This window comes from Micropterus salmoides, unplaced genomic scaffold, assembly GCF_014851395.1.
Source record: "Micropterus salmoides isolate LMB-PRFRI ecotype aquatic unplaced genomic scaffold, ASM1485139v1 Ms_hic_scaffold_3, whole genome shotgun sequence".
In the NCBI taxonomy this organism is placed as follows: Eukaryota; Metazoa; Chordata; class Actinopteri; order Centrarchiformes; family Centrarchidae; genus Micropterus; species Micropterus salmoides.
In genome coordinates this window covers 27625452-27646679 of record NW_024042261.1, presented here as the reverse complement: position 1 = coordinate 27646679, position 21228 = coordinate 27625452, and the positions used below count along the sequence as shown (strand labels likewise).

Sequence of the window (21228 nt, the reverse complement as noted above, 5' to 3'; positions counted from 1 at the left end):
TGCTGCTAGGGTCTGCAAGAGCTCTTAGAGGTCAAGAGGGCTTGGACTCTAATATATGTTAAGAGCCAAACACCTTGACACGATTCAACAAATGTGATTTATTGGCATAAATCATATTTAAAAGGAAATTCCACCAAAACATTTACATTCTATTGTTGCAGTTTTATGAGGTGTGTCCTATGCATTTTAACAAATACAGAAAAGTAGTCTTAACAGAAAGCACATGAGTGCACTGCAGCAGATGTTTTAAGAAAGACAAACATGTCTCTTACCCATTTCATTAAAACTTTTGAAAACACTGCAGATGTTGACATTTCCTCAGACATCTCAAGGTATCAGCCACAACAGTCTCACACAATGTCCCAGACAATTCCAACATCCAGACAAAAACCGAAGACAGCCAAGTCTATCTGAACCACAATCTCAAGATGGACTCCAGAGACAGTGGGAGGGCTTTCAGCACTACTGGGAGGCCTCAGATACGTTGGTGGCAGTTTCGACACCTTCACAAATACTTTCTGCCTCTATATATCTCTGTCTTTGAGCATGCCTTCAGAAGAAACCCCGCGACAAGAAAAAATGTGCCAAGCCACAGTTCACAAGGGATCCTGAGATCCAAGTCAAACTTCAAGCAGCAGGTTCATAAGGAGGGAGTTATAGATGAATACCATCTGGCCAAAAGCCAGTTCAAAAAACACTTAAAAAAGTACCAGCAAGCCCCAGAACAGGATCTGAGAGAAGAGTCAGCCTGCCATCACTCATGCTGAAAATAGTCCTTCACATATACCACTCCCCAACACTTGCCAATGACATTTAAGTACTTCTGTATTGCCATCAGCGTCCTTCTTGCATCACCTTGATCGGCTGCCAAGTCACCGTTGACTTTGTTGAACTAACCTCGAGTCTCCCCGACCATATGTTGTCTCCCGATGTGCATTTGGCTCTGGAAAACTTCTTTGACCGTCCATTTATTGTGACTGATTACTTATACCTGAGCTATCCTGTTTAAATCACTGACTTCGGACTCTTTTTACAACCAGTTAACCACATTGTTAACTGGTTGTAAAAACAATACTCAAGTACAAGAATTTTGAACTTTCTGTAATTAATTTGAATGGTTTGTGAAAGTGGATTAAATTGTTTAATTTAATTATTTTTTTGTAATGTTTAATTTAGTATTTTATTAAACAGCTAACCACAAACCCAACACTTCCAGCACTCGCCAAGAATAAGAACACTGCCAAGTTCATGAGATTGTTCACAAGGCACAGGCGAACTTATTGTGTGCAGGGATCAAAGCTGTTCACCACACGTTTAGACTGAAAACAGCCCTGTATTTTAAAAACGCAATGAGCTGCGTTGGCGGTGATGTGTTGTTAGGGTAGGTAGCGATGAGATGATGAAATTAGATCCAGAATGGCCAGTGTAAGTAATAGATCCATGAGTTTGAAGGCTTATCAGACACCAAAACACCGCATAGCAGTTTCTGATGTGTGGAAGTGTGTTACAACCCTTGAAAATGTTTATGTTACAAAGTAATCCTCCAGGAATGTGCGCGTGCCTGTATTTGACCAGTGCAGCACATTGCCAGCAAACACTGCATTGCGTTTTAGCAATGGTAGGTTAAAATTTTTTGTCCCTACTGTGACAAACCAATGGATTCATTGAATGAATGAGGGGGCTACCTTTTATTACGCGGTGTTCTGTCTGACCATGGCCTGACAACCCTATGCACAATGTAGCACTCAAAGGCAAATATAGTGTTTCTTTCAATTGCAAATCCACATTTTTGATTAGAATACCACAGCAGCAAAACATCAAAAAGCCCCAAAGGTGTGTGTTGGCTGAGTTACAGCCGTGTTTTTCACTATATACACAAACAGCCACGCCCTAAAGCGTATTTTTGCGCTTCAAGTCTATTTCCTTACATTTTCCGTGCATAGTAACCGTGATTGTGTGCTGGGCTCTGAGCCCAATCATCATGTCAACCTTTGAACAAAATCTTCCTTTTGTTATGACACACCCATTGCTTGACCCCGCTTCAGTTTCCATTATCAGGCAAATTTTTCAGATAAAGTCAACAGAGATGACAGCCACAAAGTCATATTGACACCCTCAGCTTTTATGTCCGGATTCTGACCACTGACTTCACCTTCCACTTTCAACACCATCCTGCCAACCAGCAAATAATCCCAGCTAAACTTGACCTATTTAGACTTGAAACATTTCATGCATCTTTGACTCTACTTGTGACACAGCCTCTCTATGATCGCAACTCAGTATAGGGATGTTAAGTATGCAACTATGATATTCACTAGCATTTTTTTTATTTAATCAGAGGATAGTTTCTTTAGATTGTTGAAGTTCGTATAGATAGCTACTAAATGCCAATCACAGCTTACAGTACTGACTAATGTCTTAAATTTGCTAACAGGCAGAGAGAAATCTATTTAATTAACAATGACATGAAACAGAGAAAAAGCAAACACATCTTCATATCTGACAGGCTGTTACCAACAATTGTTTGACATATTTATTTGCTAAATAACATAAATAATTATTTGATTATCAGAATTGTAACTCCTCAGATGGATTTCTTTCTATTCCATGTACATTAAGCACTATGAGATAACTGTTGTTGTGAATTGGTGCTATATAAATTTAATTTAATTTAATTTAATTGTAATTAATAAATTTGCCTACACTCACGTCTTCAAACTACCTATGTTTGCAGATGACGCTACCTTTATGGCCGCTATGTCTCTGCACGGGAAGAACACAACCTGCATTGCATCATATTGTGCCACCAACAAAAACAAACATGTTAATATGAGAGTCCACATAGTCACCTCTTTTAGTCTAACAACATCCTTATTAGTATATACTATAACAATGGACAGTGATTGACTGTCCCGGAGTTCAGCTAGATAGCTAAATTTCTTCAGCAGTCTCTAGGCAGGCAAATCCACAAAAGAAGCATGGCATCAAACGTTATACTTCAAACAGGAGTACCAGGAATAAACATTGTATCAGATAAAACTAAAACCTTCCATTTAAAACATTAAATTATACAAAAAAAATTAAAAAGAATAGTCTATGTTTAGTACTTCGTGGTTAATGTTCACATAACTGGTTATGTTTCAGCCATGATTTCAATTGTGATATAAAATTAAAGAGAGTACAGCACTGTCTGATAGTGCTGGGTATTGTGTTCCAAATATATGCAGCTCTAATGGAGGAAACTGACCAGACAAATTCAGTGGACCTGTGCTGTACTACTAGCCTCTGGTAGATGCTGTTGTTTGCCTGATGTGATCTGAGCATAATGAAACTCTGTCAGTGGGGATGTTTAAGTAGGGCTGTGTGATATAAGATATCACACAAAATATCCTGTCATGATATTTCTCATGATATTTAAAGAGGAAATCTCAAAGATTTTCATTTAAATAAATGTCCCTTGGGTCACTGTCTATTGCCGAGTGAGGTAACACAATGCTGATTGAGGCTATGGCCCACTCATGAAAGTATGGCAATATTTATATATTTTCAGTATTATGAACTGGGTGTTGGCGGCGACATTCCCAGAAAATTAAGTTAAAACTAATGCAAACCGAACATTTACTACTGCTGCAGCTTCACATTAAAAGCACTTCACTACCAAAACATGAGTTGACTTTTATTATGAAGTAGTCACAGGAAATGCAATGTGTTTGTCAGTGACCTTGGCACTTACCGCTATAGTTCATCAAAACTGCATCTACAAAATAAGACACAATGGTCATTTTCAACATTTTTGACAGCGGATCAGTTTGAAATATTTCAGGGAGTAATGGAACAAGAAGGAGGCTGCAGGCAACAGGCCGCACACCTCCAACTTCTTAGCGACGTAAACAACTCCTTTCACTGTGCCCTGCTGTTTGCGGACTCATGCTGTGTGCAGCATAAAATCAGATCACGGCTGCTCACAGAATGATGGAAAATGGACAATTACTGCCTGACTTCTTTATGAAAATGGCAATAACTGGTTTTGCCGTCCCCAGAATTCTGGGACCTGTAATATTAAACCGCTTTTGTTTTTACCACCAGTAACCACAGGTGTCGCTAAATCAACCAAGACTAAAATCTTAAGGATTATAATATTATCCATTCAAAATAAATACATCAACTGTTCTCCTAAAAATAACTAATGTCCGCGATGGGTGGTGATGGCGCATAGATAAGATGCTTGCCTTTGGTGTGGGAGACCTGGGTTCAATTCCCATTGTGTCCCTGAGCAAGACACTTAACCCCTCATTGCTCCAGAGGCATGTGACCTCCGACATATACAGCAAGTATAAGTAAGTTGCGTTGGATAAAAGCCTCAGCTGCTTCATTCACTCCCAATTCTGTCTCTCGTGTTCACTCTTTGGTTAAACCAACCAGATTTTGCCACATAGTCACTATCAAACTTTAAATTTCTTCTCCTCTCTGCTGCTGTCAGCTGTCATTTCAGTGCAAACTTGCTGCATCCGTCCTCTGCCACGTTTACCTCCTGCTCATCAGAAGTACACTCCTCATCACATCCAGATCCTTAGCATTCTCTTCATCCCACCACCACCACTAGTGTCTAGACTCCATCGGGGCGGGGGGTTCTATACCACATCATGGCTTCACCACCCCCTTTAAATACCATGATGTCACAATGTGGTCTAATTACCAAAGACTTTTCACATTTCCCATATTCACTGTGGACATGTCAATTATTTGTTCATTCAGATGAAGTCACTCCTGATTGAAATAGTATTATCTGATGGTCCAGTCTTTGCAGTAAAACTGTTATTCTGCCCCCTTCATCCAAATATAGACCTAATATAGAAATGTAAGCACTTTTAATTCCTTATAACAGGAAAGTAAAACATTTGTTGCCCATGTCTTTCTGCAGACTCTTTGGGTCATTGGTCATACATAACATTGAGCAAAGGGCACATATAACAAAATACCACTCAAGAGAAAAGAACAAAGTCTCAGCTCAACTCTGCTGCCGTAATGCAACTTTTATGTATGTTTTGGAGCAATCTGTTTCGATTTATGTTAATTTGTACCTTGAAATCTGATCAATAGCGCTCATGCATGAGGTAAATGAAATCATGTTATTAGTGGTCATACCTCCCACCATGACAAGTGAAAACCCATCAAATTGTCTTTAATATGGTTTTCTAATGGGTAGATTAGGGTTAGGTAACTATGACTTTGGCTTTCAACCGGAAAGCATATGGTTTGCAGCTTACTATCAAAGAGCAGGTGTATCAAGATGGCACCTCATTTAATTATCATTACTTGAATAGGAATATGTCCACATTTTGGGAAAATATGCTCCATCATGAGATCAATATCAAACGGCTGGTTAGCTTAGCTTACCTTAGCTTAGCGCCTCATAAAACCAAACGGTTTTGTTTTACATTGCTATTTTTGCATGACTTGAACACACATGGTAATTAGAGAGCTACAAAGGGGCTGCTAGGTGAATTTGTACATTCAGATAGAGTCAGGCTACCAGTTTCCCTCTGTATCCAGTCTTTATACTAACCTAAGCCAATCGGCTGCTTGTTGCAGGTTCATACTGGATGGGTATATATGAGATCTTCTCATCTAATTCCCAGCAAGAAACTGAATAAGCTTATTTCCCAAAATACCAAGCTTCTCCTAATGCTAATGTCATGATTTTATCTTAATGTTTTAACACACTATGATTTCTTCTCTACTTATTTGGTACATTATACATGTCATTGCTCAAATAACCGTCAATTAATTATGCTGCAATTCATGTAGGCCTATATAACTAAACTTATACTCTGATTACAGGTTGGTGTGTTGTATTTGTCATTAGCAAAAGGGTGAAAAATGAGTCACAGTTTGTGTTAAGATGTATTTCAGCGGTTCTGTTTGGCATCAGACTGGGTTCAGACACTATATTCTGGGACACAGTAAAAGCAGAAGTAGACCAGCCCTCATTTGTAATTACTAGCAGACTACAGTGTGATTTGTGACTCTCTGGTGCAGCCTGTAAGCCTATTCAAAAGTAAATCACCTTCATTGCAGTGCCAATACCAGACAACACCTTTGAGTCGATATTATTAAGCCCTTATCAATGCCTTCATAAAATGGATAATTTCTACTTTTAACAATCACACCCATGAGAGGTTCTCTGCTCCCAAGTCGTGTGTTTCACTGCATTATTACAGGAAAGTTGTCACATTGTGCTTGGCTTGGACCTCTTCACAGGAGGAGCCAGACCTGTGAGCAGACCAGTTTTGACTGGGTATGTGGGGTCATTGGGATCAGTTACCAGGCTACAGCTTGTCACATGTCTCCCTCGTCTGGACACTAGTGGAAAAGCAAGGTTAAGTAAGTACATGGGTCAATACAGTGTGCTCCGGCAAAAAAAAATAAGAACAAAAGGGATATTGTGCGGTTTGTTGCTCCAGGAATGACTAGTTTATGAACCGGTGGGCGAGCCAATTGCAGCCTGTATGTGCTCGGTGCATCGGACACGGCTACTGTGACCGTATCCATGTGCAGTGTGTAACTCAGCATATAAATCCCATGCATGCAGCACCGGGTTATCAATTCAAGAGTGCATTTTATCTGACACGCAATGCATTATTTATTTAGTTACTTTTCCATCTTGAGGGCTGAGACGGTCACACCCCTCTCTAGAGAACTCAAACGGGACTGCTCGCTATGATACAATGCACACATTTCCCCCTCAGCAGCAGTAACGTTATTTCCCATTTGTTTCGCTGTTTAATCACACACTACCTACAAGCCTAACAGCCGTTATCAACCAAACCATCTGTGTCAATCTGTCTGGACACTGAATAGCATTCGTATCACAGACGTGGGTCATCCTGTCTCACATATCATGCACATGAGGCCAGGCCATTTCAAGGCAATTGTTGTTTCCCTGATACGATTTAACCAGGGCTGAACTTTCACGTGACATATGAGATGCAGCCATTTGTTAGGATGAAAGAGCCCCCACAGTTCATATGACCTAACATGCCAAATAAAATTGCCATGCGATTAGAAAAAGCAGTACCACGCGGAGACAGCAGACATCATATTCTATGTGCGGCACAAGATATATTGCACTTCAACTCACCTTGAGCGGCCGTTCCTCTGGTGCTGAATACACTTGCTATCAGAGTGGCCACATACCAAATCATAGTACTATTGCCGACCAGCTATTACCACGCAAAGTGCCCCGTTCAACCAATCTCTCATATTCGACCTTGCACCTCACGGTCTCTTAGCAAAAGCCCCTTTTCATATCCTATTTTCTTTCCTCGTGGCGTTTCCCTTCATCCCTTCCCTCCCCCGTCCTTCCATCCGCATCCTCTCCCGAAGAGACAGAGCACCTGCACCGCCGCGTTTGTAGTAGACGGAGCCGTTTTACGAGCGCATAGTGAAACCAAGTGTGAGAATGCATCCACAGGTCCGCCTCTTCTGTCATTGGATTGGCTGCTGATTGAGGCTTTGGGGCGTGTATTGGTTCTCCGTACGGCCCCGCACCCGAATGACAGGAGAGCGGCCGTGCGCCGATTCAAGGTGAGTTGGAGCGTGCCATAGTAGTGGAACCGCAGTATCATGCGCATTGACAGAGAGACGTGTCCACATCTTTAAATACCTCTCCTAAACTGGCCCCACGTGCACCATCACCGCCCATCATCCACTCTCTTACACACACATACACACGCGCACACGCACGGACAGCATTTTTGCGCTATTCATCATATAATTATTGGCACCACCCAGCTATTTATGCCGCAAGTTTTCTCGATGGATAAAGAGGGGACGCTGGTGGATGTGTGTGACTCATCTGTCGCTCACCCATAGCCCTCGGCTGTTGTCATGTCGCTGTCACCGACATGAAACCCTTCCCCACTTCCACGCCGTGTCTGGCTTTATGTGATGGGTGTGGCGACAGATACAATACCGTTCGCCTGTTTTCGGCAGCGAGCGCGAGGATGCAGCTCTGTCTGCCCACTGCGCACACATGGTTACCGCTGATAAGGCTGCCTCAGATTTCACTCCCCCTGTTTTCTACATGCATGACCACGGAAGGACCATAACGTCTGTGCGCCTCTGGCTGCTCGACATCAGCTCAGATCTCCGCTTACACTGGCTGCTGGGTGTGTTGCCTGGGATATAGCCTAATCATATAGCCTAGGTGATGTTTCATGTGAGAGAGATTACGTGGAGACTATAGTCTCAGAGCCATATTTAGTAATTTTCTGCTGAATTTGTCACAGTTGTGTCTAGGAATTTGTGTCTGTCTGTCTCCCTCCCCCCTTCTTTTTCTTTTTTTGTCATATTCTTGTCTGAAATCAAAGATAGTCAACAAAAAAAAAGGTGGTGACATCTGCCATAATTTTATTCTGCAGACCTTTTTTAGTCCTGCAGTAACATCCTGCTGAGTAATATTTCCACAACACATTTGAAAATTTTTATCACTATTTTGCAAGCAGCTCGGGCTCAGTTTCAAGCGGACTTGAATACAGTCTGAGCTTCGCCTGCAACCCTAAAGAATGCAGTAGGCTAAAAGACCATAACAACATTGCTTGCTTGTGTTCTCATATGGAAGCATCACATCAGTGAGCATGCTAAATACAGATGGCATGTAACAATAAGGTGTTGGGCAACCATGTGCAGCCAGAAAAACATTAGTGCTCCTTGGCATGTAATGTCCAAGTCTTTGAAACAACACTGAAAGAGTGAACACCATTCTTCCTAAAGATATTCCTCCCTTGGTCGCTGTGCTTTCTATCATGTCGCTCCAAAATCTCTCATAGTTGTGATCTGGTGAAAGTGAATATTTCAAATCACTCATTGACCCTTCTTGTGCTCTGTATGGATGCATTTGCATTTGTTATATTTCTTTGATCCTTTATTCAGGTTTGTCCTTCCATTTGTCTGCCGTCTGTTTGTTTGTTCAGTAGTATTTCTCAACAGTGATTCCCAGTCTGGGTGGAATCCCCTAAAGGGATGTCAGATCAATCTGAGGGGTTGCCAGATTCCATGATTAACAAGATAGGAAATGAGACAAACAAAAACAAAAACATATTTATGTTACACATTTGTGTTTACTTTTGCCACACAATACCACACACATACAGCACTCTACATGTTTCAGTGTATAGACAGGAGATGTAGTGTTGGAAGCAAAAGAGAATTTAAGCTCTAATAAATGTTGTGCCTGTAAGAGACCAGCCTGACTACTGCTGGAGCTTTGCTTTGCAGAAGACTCAACGGCATATGCAACTGAAACTGTGAGTCATAAGTTATGGATCCTAATTATCAATAGTTGTGTGGCAGGGAGTCCTTGTTTAGTCATACAGCTGTGTGACTAAAAAGGGAAAAATGGAGACTTCACATTTTAAACTCTGCAGAGAGGGCCAAACCATTTTGAAGGCGGGGCATCCATCAGATTCTTACAATTACCGTCAGGGGAGGTGTGCAGTGTAGTGTGCTAAGACTGCTGCATGGCAAACAAGGTCACATTACCTACACAGCCTCCTGCAACCCTCACCTAAAGTTACAGAAGTGCTGACACAACACCAGAACATGCTGTAGGCCTGTAACTTCAGTAGCAATGAGCCTTGATAAGTTTAAAGTCTGTTTCCATAGCGAAACACATGATATGACATTTGCTTCATAAGACCACAGGAGAGATAGTTTTCTGTTTTTCCTTCCCCATGAGAGACTTTGATTTTCTACAAGCCAGGGCAGAGAAACAGTAAGAACAGTTCAGATTATCTGATTAGTTTTACAGCCTGAGTTACCAAAGGGCAGGGAGGGAACATGCGATGTTTCTAAATTTTGAATGCAGAGGGGACAAGTGGCACTGCCCAAGAAAAACATGTAAATCCCTTGTCACATGCATAATTCATCAGATTCCTCTTTTACTGAGTTTCATTCCTCTCAATGATCAGAAAAAGGATATTCCCATAAACAGTCACTGTGTCCAATCCACCATTTTAGAAGCTGTTACAGGGAGTCACTGTATCCAATTCATGGGTCTGTAACTAAATAAATGAGAGCATAACTTAACTTTTGGTTTACCTATTATTTTCTTGGGTTTACAGTACAATTAAAAGTTACTGTTTAGTCTTCTTTTAAGCAGCAATCAAAGAAAACAATTTTCCTTTCTGTGCTGGAACAAGGTAAGATCAGGATCTCTGGATCAGCTATCTTTCAGGTGCCCTGCCAAAAACAATGAATTGAAAAATTCATAGATATTTGTCTTGAAGTGCAGCACATTCCTTTATTTTCAGGGCCTTTGTCCAGTGGGATCTAGTGTGTCAATGCTGCCAGCAGGCAAATTTTGACGTCTACTTTGATGAGGGCTTTTATATGTCCACCAAAGCAGAAGAATAGAAATAGAATAGAATAGAAAACTGGGGGAAAAATAGTACAATTATGGCATTTCTAATCCATAATATTCAAATACAACCAAAGCAAATTCTTGCACTGTTCCTTATTCCTTTGTAGTGTAAATCTCTACACTGGTGTGACTAAGCATAGACCCACATGCTTCCACAGACTCAGATGCTTTAGTGACAGAGACACATGTGATGTGTAAACTGAGGACCCCATCCAGCATCAGTCAGTCAGCCTGCTGCCGACTAACCTGCCTGCACTAAACACAATGTCGTGCACGGCAGCTGCTGAACAGATGTTCTGTCGCATGTCTGTTTATGGTGTTTTATACAATCTGTATGTCCTTATAGTCTCACACTCCCTCGAAGTATAATTCATGCTTTTGACCAGTAGTGGTCAGCGGTGTTTTACACAAGAGGCAAAACACTTTTCAGTTTTAAGTTCTGTGTTTATTTTTGCTTATTAAAATGTTACTCAGGATAACAATGTAAGAGCATGCAATGTTAGCATTTGTCAGTGACGTGATTTGGACCAAATCAGATGTGGGATTATTTTTCTTCATCATTATGACAAATTCAGTTTTATCCTTTATTTTTATTAGTAGATGATGATATAATCAGAATAATCATAATCTGGATATGAAAAATTAGAAAAGTTATTTTCAGTGTGTAACATATTATCTTAACAATAACGTATAATGAATGAAATTAGCCTGTAGGTGTAACCATCTGAGAGTTTGGGGCTATAATGTACTTCTGTAATGTAGTGTACCATTAGAGACTTTTGGATCAATCATTTTATTTGCAGATTAGCTGCTGTGGCTTGTCATTATTATAGCTGAAATGATGCGTCGATTAATTGTCATCAATTGACAGGAAATTAATCAGCAACTATTTTGATAATCAACTAGGTAAGTACACTCAGCAGAGTGCAGATCTCCGTAAGTGTGTTTGAGGAGTTCCTTGAGGTGGGGGGGGGGGGCTTCACCATGGATGCACTGGTGGATAAGGAGGGAGACCTTATACTCAGTCCTGAGTAAAACAGGACACCAGTGGAGTGATTTGAGGATGGGGGTGATGTGGTCGTGTTAGGTAAACCTTGTTTGTGGCCTAGCTGATTGCCAGAAATGCCTTTTGCTATGTTATAACGCATACTGTAAAAAGAGGAATACTGCAGAATATGTAGTCTATGCAATAAAGAATGTATGCATCTGAAAAGAAAACCTCTCTTGTGGTGTTTCATTTAATTATAGCCTCAATAGTCTCAAAGCTGCTTTTGAAGTGAGGTGCAGGGATTCAGGAGACTTTCAGAGAGTTCCCTGGTGAAATCTGATGCCACACTAAACTTTAACAAATGGGTTTGTGGTTCGATAGTTTGTAATTGACTGTAACATGAGGTGAGATGATATCCACCAAATGTATTATCTCATTGGTCCCCTGTCCTTATATTCTATATGTCAGCACTGACACACTTCACCTTTACAAAGTAATCCATAAGCCTAACTTCATCAGAGCAAGATGTTGCTAGCGATCACAACTTGCATATATGTGATATGTAATGCATAATCAAGTCTCATTTAATTAAAAATGGCTTTAAAATGAAAGTTAAACTCTTTAAACAGGTGAAGAATAATAAACGTTCTGCTGTGAATTACTGAACTTACATATATTTACTGTTTTTTTTCTGAATATGGTGTCTAAACTTGCCTTGGATGTGCTGATAGAGACAGTGCAGTGTGATGTTATAATAAAAATGCAGCGGCAGATTTGAATGACACGTGCATTGCGTTGGAATGAGGGCTCAGGGCCTCAACGTCACTTTCATTCTCTGCACTTCTTCTCAGATGAAAATCACTTGTCATGTTCGGTGCTCATCAGCGGAGTATGTGAACAATCAACCTAAAGGGGCGAAAATAAATATGGGAGCAGTGAAGCACCACCCTACGTCCTTTTTGTGTACTGTGTTTCACCTCAGAAAGTTAAATAACTGAATATTAAGTTATAAATGTTAAGTCCATTCATTAAGTCTTCACATGGAGTAATATAATTACCGTTAACAACCGTCACCCCTCCCCCCGATGTTAAATATGGAAAAGGAGTGTTGAATAAAGATTTTTATCTTGATTTCAGCTCTTAATGTTTATATGTGGGTGTTTTTATGGGAAGGTTGATCTTTCAGATCAATTTGAGAAGTACCTATGATCTTGTTCCACATTTTATTGTGTGTCATGTAATGTGGGGAACTGTTCTTGGTCTTGACTCAGTCTCGTCCTCCCTCTGTGTTGGACTCTACTTGGACTCAGCCCCTAAAAGTCTTGATCTTGTCACGGTCTCGATAAACTTGGTCTCGGTTTGGGCGGTCTTGACTACAACACTAATGTGTACTGCCAGAAATAGAGCTCCTTACTAGTTAGTCTGTTGCAGTGATTCTCAAATTGGGGGGCTGCCCCCCCTGGGTGGGGAAAGAACCGCGTAAATTGACCAGGGGACAAATAAAGAGTGGAACTAAGTTGAATAAACAATAACACTTTGCTGATGCTATCGTGCAGACCCGGATCATTTCTTTTATTCCAATCAAATTTCACATGGCTCCTTTTGCTCCTCCAATATTGATAAGAATTGGGGGGTACATGAACTTTTCTTGACGTCATGAGTGTGAGAACCACTGGTCTATTGAAAATACACCCTGTTAGTTATATTCCAAGCAAAAGGTCAGTTACACAATGTTCAAACGAAACAAAAATCTTAATTTAAAGCTGTCTGCTCCTGTTATCACACTGAAATCATCAAGTCACTGAACACTTATTCTCCTGTGCATTATGTGTGTGAAATCTATTAATACAACAGTGCTAATTGAGCTGTAGGTGCAGTGCCTGATATAACTTCTGTATAGCACCATAGTGCTGTTTAGCCTCTCTGGAAGTCTGTCAACAGCATCTCTTTATAGCAGAGAAAGATCAAGTTCAGTTACTGTACTGTGGGGGAGGGGAGTATCTGCGTGTGTGTGTGTGTGTTTGAGAGAGAGGGTACATTATTGTTTTCCAACTTGTTTTTCAATGTGATAACTTTTAGAGAGTTAATCCCATTGCGACCAATATAGAAACTATCTGCAGTACTTGGCAACGCAAACTGATATAGCCTCCCAGCCAGCTGATCAGTACAGTCTATTCCCTAATGATTAATATTACTGTAGCTATTGAGGTTAGACGCCTTCTTCGAGCAGGTTATTATTACAGCAGAACTAAAACTGTCACTAATTACCTGCTAGAGTTTGTATTGAGTGATTACATATATTGACTTATTCAAAAGTCAGTGTAATCACATTTACATTTCTTTACCTCTGATTTGAATCTGAGGTGACACAATGGACCAGTTTTCCTTCAAATTTGTCATATAACAATCTGTCATATAACATTACATATTTACTGTACATTTTTATACCTACAGTGTGCTTAAACGTAATATTTGCAGGGTTGATGACTTGCCAAAGGGAAAGGCAACAGCTCACCATCCTCCTGCCAAATCACATTCTGCTGGTATTGTTGGTGATGATGACGGCAATACAGTTAAGATAATGCTTACATGGAGAACATGGCAAGGGTTAGTGAACAAAAGTTTTGGGCCTAATACATGTGATTGGTCACTTTTAGGTGTGTTTTAGGGTGAGCCTGCAAAGCTTATCTAACCACACTTGATGGATTGGTTGCCTATTTAACTGATGGGAACCAAGAAGACACTTGATGTTCTTCCTATCACCCCTGTGTTTGATAATTTCAGCAAGGCTTCTTTGCGTTGAGTTACAACATTAAAGGACAGCTCACACATTAATTCAAAAATGATTATCCAGTAATATGATTTAACACTGACTGGTTCCATTCTGCATAATGAGTACTTTTACTCTGATACTTGAAGTACATTTTGTTGCTAAAAATTCTGTACTTTTACTTAAGTGAACTTTTGAACGCAAGACTTTTACTTGGAGTCTTTTTAAAGCATTGAGTGTTGCTACTTTTAAGTATATGACCTGAATACGTCTATCAACACTGCTATTTTTTTTATTTTATTTTATATTCTATAGAGATTATTACCTTTTGGTTGGTAAATGATTTAAATAAGTATTCCACTGGGTGCTGGTCATGACATGTTACGTAGTTCAGCTCTCATATTCTCTGAGATATTGACATCAGCAGCACTGCTTCATAGAGCATAAACCAATAAAAAGCTAAGTATTGACTGCAAATTATTTATAAATATAATGTTTGAAGAGAGTGTTTTAGCAGATAATTAATCGGCATCTATAAGTGTCTGGAATCATTGCTCTTGCTGAAGCTTGATCTTTAGTACAGGGTCAGTTAAACCTTACTATGGATGTGCCAACCAAGAGGTAATAATCTCTACAGAATATGGAATTTAAATATAGCAGTGGTGGAAGAAGTATTCAGGTCATATTCTTACATTAAAATTGTATTTCAAAGTAAAAGTGCAAAAGTATTATCAGCAAAATGAATTTAAAGTACTTATTATAGATCTGTCAGAGATATATTATTTGTTATATTATTAGATCATTGTTAGTGATGCATACACTTGCAAGAAGCATTTTAATGTAGTCTGGTTTAATTGTAACTATTCACTGTTGAGCAGTTTAATCTGTGCCAATAATCTTATTTTATGAAGTGATTATAGGATTTCTATCTGTAAAATAAATTTAGTGGAGTAAGAAGTAGTTTAAACTTAAGAATATGTTCCTAGTTATAGATATATATACAGTTATAATATCTTTGCTTGTAGTAATGAAAATATCAACTTGTTTTGGAAAATGAGATACATTTTCTGACTTATGACGAAAGAAAGAAACTACTGTATATTTAAATGCTGGATGACCACTGACCTAATAAGATAATGATAAATGCATGAAATGCGAGTGTACTTTAAACAAAAAATGTGCACACTAGCAGTGATCAGGAAAACTAGTATATGATGTGAAACATTAAAGTTAAATGGAAAACCACATATGTTAAATAGTGTTTAGTGGATTATATCTCAGTTTGATAATAGTCAAAAAAATAATTAATGCTGTAAATTCAAATAATCTGTATACCCCTCTGAATCCCAGCTTAATGGACACATTTATAAGTCACTCCTGCCGCCCTCACTTAGCCGCCATGATGATGATGATGAAATTCGTCCCCTCCTGCTTTGTTCGTTAACCTTTTTCCACACAAGTCTGGGACTTTGAGCTACTTCTCTATCTGAAGCCTGCTTCTAAAAGTCCCACTCCTGCTGTGAAGAGCCCTGTTGGCACTTTTTTGGGCTGCAGCTTGCAGAATGTGTGTAAGCTGCAATCTTCAGTATGTAAAATAAAACTCTTAAAGAGCAGAGGCCCAAAATAGCACACTCATCCTGAAGAATCTCCACAGTTTCAAGTTGGGATGCAGACTACACCCTAAAGACGCAATTAGATTACAGAATTGGCGAGAAAAGAATAATCAGAAGCAGAAAGATTAGCAGGAAAAGGAAAACTCTCACTTTACATGCTCACTGAAAATAGCTGCTAGAAGGGGGCTGGGAGCTCCATGGGAATCTTCAAAGAGCAGGTTTTTGACACTCACAGAAGGTTACTTAGATATCCATCAAAGAAACTATGACAATTATGACCAATATACATCCCAATATAGTGTACATTAGCATTTCTTTGAATCACTTAAGACTTGGAGTGCCATTATCAGTCCCACCCATGTATCATTTATCTTGAAGCATAGAGATGGTGTATTACAATAGTTCATATCAACATGGCGGAATACTGTGGCCTGGACCACATATAATAAATAATACTTTACTTGGTTTGCTGTCCCTGAATATGTTTATAAGGATGTGTGTATCATTAAGTCTGCAATGCCAGTATTCCACTCTGGGTGTGCTTTAGCATCTCCCCTAATGTGTGAATTGAGATAAACAAGACATAGTTATTGCAGGTCCTTGCAGAAATCTCTGCAATAATAATACAAAGTTACTTACTGTGGACTTTTTTCTCTGTACTATAACTAATGGAAAGAATGACTGAAAAGAATGAAAAGTGTGGGCTAAGAGGAAAAAATGTATTTGTGTATTAGAGGAACTACATTTTAGAGCATTCACATTTGAGTGAATACTGTATTTTATTTAAAGTTGGGGTAGGCAATTTCTTTGTATCATTTGTTGAAATTCTTTTTATATCTCTTTATATTTATATAAGCATGGCCTACCTGCTTGACCTAACTGCCTACATGTGCGCACTGCTTCACTGTGCATGAAAGAGAGTTTTTTTGTTTTGTTGAATTATTTTTTACAGTTGGATACTTTTGAAATCTAGCTGTCTCTTGCTAGTTTCTCCTACATGCTTATCATAGCTTTAAACCTGCAGTGCAGAACTTTTGTCTGCCCTCTTTAACAGTGAGAGTAATTACACTGTCAATGCTTGCTTATGACGTATAGGCTCTGCCAGACTGAGTCGCTGGTGTTAGCATCAAACACATCACTACGAGGAAAAAATCTAAAAGTTTTTTATAAATACTGAAAATTTTGAATAAAAATTGCTGAATAAAATTTTTCTACAACAATAATGATCTTTTTAGGCCTTCATCCACAGTTTGCACTAATAAAGCCCAACAACAGATGTTTTATTGATACTGGAATATAGTGACAATCTCTATATTATGTTCTTAATATATTGTTAATGCTACCCTTTATTGGGGAAAATATAAAACATAAACTTATTTCATTTATTCATCCTGCAGCACCTAATCTTCTTTTTGTAAAAGAAATTTGACGTTTTATTTCACCGTAGATTTAGCATAATAATGCAGGCTGATATGCTTTCATATCCTGAGCTTATTTTAACACAGCGCACACCTTAAATAGCTTGGTTGGTGTTAGACCTGTCTGTCAAGCTTACAGGTACAGGGCTCTCATGGGTTTGAGACCAGATAGGAGAGTGGATATTAAATCCAAAACCAACAGTAATGCATTTGTCGTATCGTGAAAGACAGACATTTGCAGTGAATATGATGCATGGAGGCACAAACAAACTGTAACCACCTAGTTCCACGACGACATACTACAGGAAATGAAGGTGTCTATAAGCAACACCTGTAATATGACTCACTTTAACAGTGATTGTAGCTCAGAATGAGATTTACCTAGACTGAAGTAAATTTATTTTTCCCCCATGATCACATACACTTCTGATGCAAATGTCCTTTCATTGAAATTACAGTAAAAACAAGCTCCTTGTGTACAGTTTTCTGTGAGATTCAACAAAGGGCAGCCAGAAGGGGCCTTGCAACAGAGGAATGATTGCCTAGCAACATAATACAACCAGCAGGATGGTCTTGTGGAGCAGGAGTATTCAAAGAGGTCCACGAGTTATTTTGTTTTGCCCTTTTTTGTCTTTGTTATTTTTTAGTGGGTGGATCAGAGGGTTGCATTCACACACACACACACACACACACACACACACACACACACACACACACACACACACACACACACACACACACACACACACACACACATTAAATTCAGTGAAATGGTGCTGTTATTTGGATGTGTCTGATGTATTGACAGCTGCAATAATGTCTGGTTTTACACTGCCACCTGCTGTTTATTTGCAGGAATCAAGCAGCTGCTTTATCTAAGCAATGAAAATAAATCCGTCCATCCATCCATCATCCATACCCGCTTATCCCGCCTATGCAGGGTCGCGGGAGGGGACATTGGGCAAAAGGCGGACAGGTCGTCAGTCCATCACAGGGCACACAGAAATAAATGACCACTCGCACTCACATTCATTAGAGCAATTTAGAGTCACCAATTAGCCTAGCCTGCTGTCTTTGGATGGTGGGAGGAACACACAGAAAGGACTGGGACAACCAATGTTGCAATAAAAATAAATACAACTCGAAAATAAATGACGTTAATTTAATCTTAAGAAGGGTCCCTTTGATCTCAGCAAACCTACAGAGAATTTTGCTATATTGTGTAAAATGTGTAAATTGTTTAAATTATGAGTAAAATTCAGATATTGCAAAAATATTCTGTTTATTTTTTCATTTAATTTAGCATTTGGCACTGATTACATAATGGCCTGGTAATATTTATTTTGATGATTGGCAATGAGGATTGGTCCAAAGGAGAAACTGCCATTTAGAGATCAATGCCTGGCAATATGATGTACATGCATTTCCTGTCTGTGAACGGTTCATCTTCCGCCCTGATGCCCTTGTAGTGATTTATACACATTGGAAATGCCCTCAGTTTTGTCTTACAGGTAAAAAGCAGACAGGCAGACTCTGAGAAGTAATCTCAAAATGTAAGTTAAATTGCATTATCTATGATCCTTGTCACAACCAACACAAAATAGTTCATCAAACAAAAGAAGCATGTACACTTTATTTAATTTAATTTAATTTAATTTATTTGTGTCTAAAATGAATTTAACACGTTAATATGTAGGCTTTATTGTACATACAACTTAGACATAATGTGGAACAGTACTAAAGGCTCTCTTTGACATTTACTTAGCCTATTGTCTCTCTAAAACACAAAGTCTACTTGTGATCCAAACTAATTTATTTGGTTACACCTTGTTTAAAACTGTAAAAGAACAGCCCATTTGTAATCACCATTATAAACAGTATTCAGGGCTTGTTGTGTAAAAAAAATTATGTGGATGCAACAAAACAGCTCTTTCAGAGATTTATTGCAATATTTAATTATTTTGCGTATGGATTCTCCCGATGGTTACTCATAAGAGTAACAGACCATTTGAACTTCAATTAATACACAGTTGTCCAGCTGCATGTGTTAATACATATCTATCCATAGGAGAAATGTTTTGCCTCTATCTGTTGAGTCATCCAAAGTGATGCTTAACAACTGTTGCAATGGCAGCTTGAACACAAGGATAAATAATTTCATGCATGAAACAATAGGAATTCAAGTAAAAGAGTATAAATTCCCATTACAAGGCTCATATAGCAGAACTATTGCTCACCTCCCTCCATCAACCCAACATCTGTTTTAATAATTCACATTAGTTTTGTACATTTTATACACAAATATTTTGAGCCATTGTTTCTGTGGTGAACCAATTTGTTATCTCCCCTATATTTGTGAAAAATAGATATAGGTCCAGAAAACTGTTGTTAAAGAACCATATGTTTTTAGATCATTAACTATACTGAACAAAATTATAAATGCAACACTTTTGTTTTTGCCCCCATTCATCATGAGCTGAACTCTAAGATCTAGGACTTTCTCTATGTACACAGACATTCTCAAATATTGTTCACAAATCTGTAAAAATGCTGTGTTAGTGAGCAATTCTCCTTTCCCATGATAATCCAGCCACCTCACAGGTATGCCATATCAAGATGCTGATCAGACAGCATGGGTATTGCACAGGTGTGCCTTAGGCTGGCCACAATAAAAGGCCACTCGAAAATGTGCTGTTTCACTATATTGGGGTGGATTTTTGGATGTATTAGTTTTAGGCCTTTATGTGGTTTCTGTTTGTTTTTATATGGAAATCAATAAGTGGGGCTCTTGTAGTGGGTGCTCCGTCAAGTTGAATATGTCTGCATTCATTTTTGTAAATGTTACATTAAAACTGTTTAAAAATTAAGCTTAAGTGGGATTCATTTTTAAAGCATGCAGTGCATAATACAATACTACTACTACTACTACTGATAATAATAATAATAATAATAATAATGTGATTTAGTATGTGATTTGAAAATGGGGAAACTCTCCCCACAAAAACATATAGAGGGTGGGTGAACCTAGTTAAAGCAGAAATGCCCCTTGGCAGAATTAAATGTGTGAAAGTGCATGATAGATACAATTATAATTAAAGGAGGTCATTCAGGCAAATATTTATGTTAAGGATTACTATTTGTTTGTATGGAGAAGGAAAATACATGTTTGGCTAAATGGCTGTAGAAAGGGTGACAATATTGTTTCTCTTCCATATGTGCTTCATTGTTAAGTCAGTGAGATAAGCTGTTTGTTGTGTATGTATACTCACCGTAAGAAAGAAAGAAAGAGGGTGTAGGTTGACACTTTCCCTCAACAACACGGTTGTGAGTGATTTGGACAGTGGTAGAATTTAATTACATTTACTCAAGTACTGTACTTACATACAGATTTGAGGTACTTGTACTTTACAAATTACATGATGAAAAAAATTTGTTTTTTTCATGCAAAAATATTTCCTGTTTCCAGCTTTTGTGGACTATTTGCTGCTTTTCTTTTATAATCATGTAAATAATTCTAATAAATATTTTGATAATTTTGAGGTTTGGACTGTCGGTTAGACCTTCATTGTGAAGGTGTCACTCTGGGCTCAGGGTAATTGTGATGGCATTTATCACTATTTTCTGAATATTTAGAAACCAAACAATCTGTCGATTTATATTTATATGTAAAGCATATAATAAAAATAATCATTGGTAATAATGTGCAAAATAGTTAAAAATGACATCGACCTCAACCAGCTACAGCAGTAAGATCCTGCTTTTACATTAATGCATTAGGCTAATAATAATCTAATGATATATATACACAGAATGTCATAGGAGCACTGCATTGAGTATTTTTACTTTTAGTGTTTTAAGTAAATTGTCCTGATTATACTTACATACTTTTTCTTAAATAACATTTTCAATGCAGGACTTGTAATGGAGTAGTTTTTACAGTGTGGTATTAGCAGTGGTGGAAGAAGTATTCAGGTATTTTACTGAAGCCCAACATTCAACATTTTACTAAAGTGTAA

The 21228-nt window shown here is 38.6% G+C and overlaps 1 protein-coding gene across 5 annotated transcripts in view; it reads right to left on the bottom strand.

The window, feature by feature from the left end:
- Window positions 1-7416, bottom strand: part of igsf9ba (immunoglobulin superfamily, member 9Ba) — an 87862-nt gene extending 80446 nt beyond the window's left edge. For 3 of the 5 annotated variants that reach the window (XM_038693944.1, XM_038693946.1, XM_038693949.1), the window contains exons 1-2: window positions 7142-7416; window positions 3734-3757 (exon numbers count right to left, since the gene is read on the bottom strand). In XM_038693944.1, the coding sequence (XP_038549872.1) occupies window positions 3734-3757; window positions 7142-7205 (88 nt within the window). In that variant the 5' untranslated portion in view covers window positions 7206-7416. The remainder of the gene's footprint in view (window positions 1-3733; window positions 3758-7141) is intronic. The other 2 variants (XM_038693945.1, XM_038693947.1) reach the window with 1 other exon arrangement.
- Between the last annotated feature and the right edge of the window lie 13812 nt (window positions 7417-21228).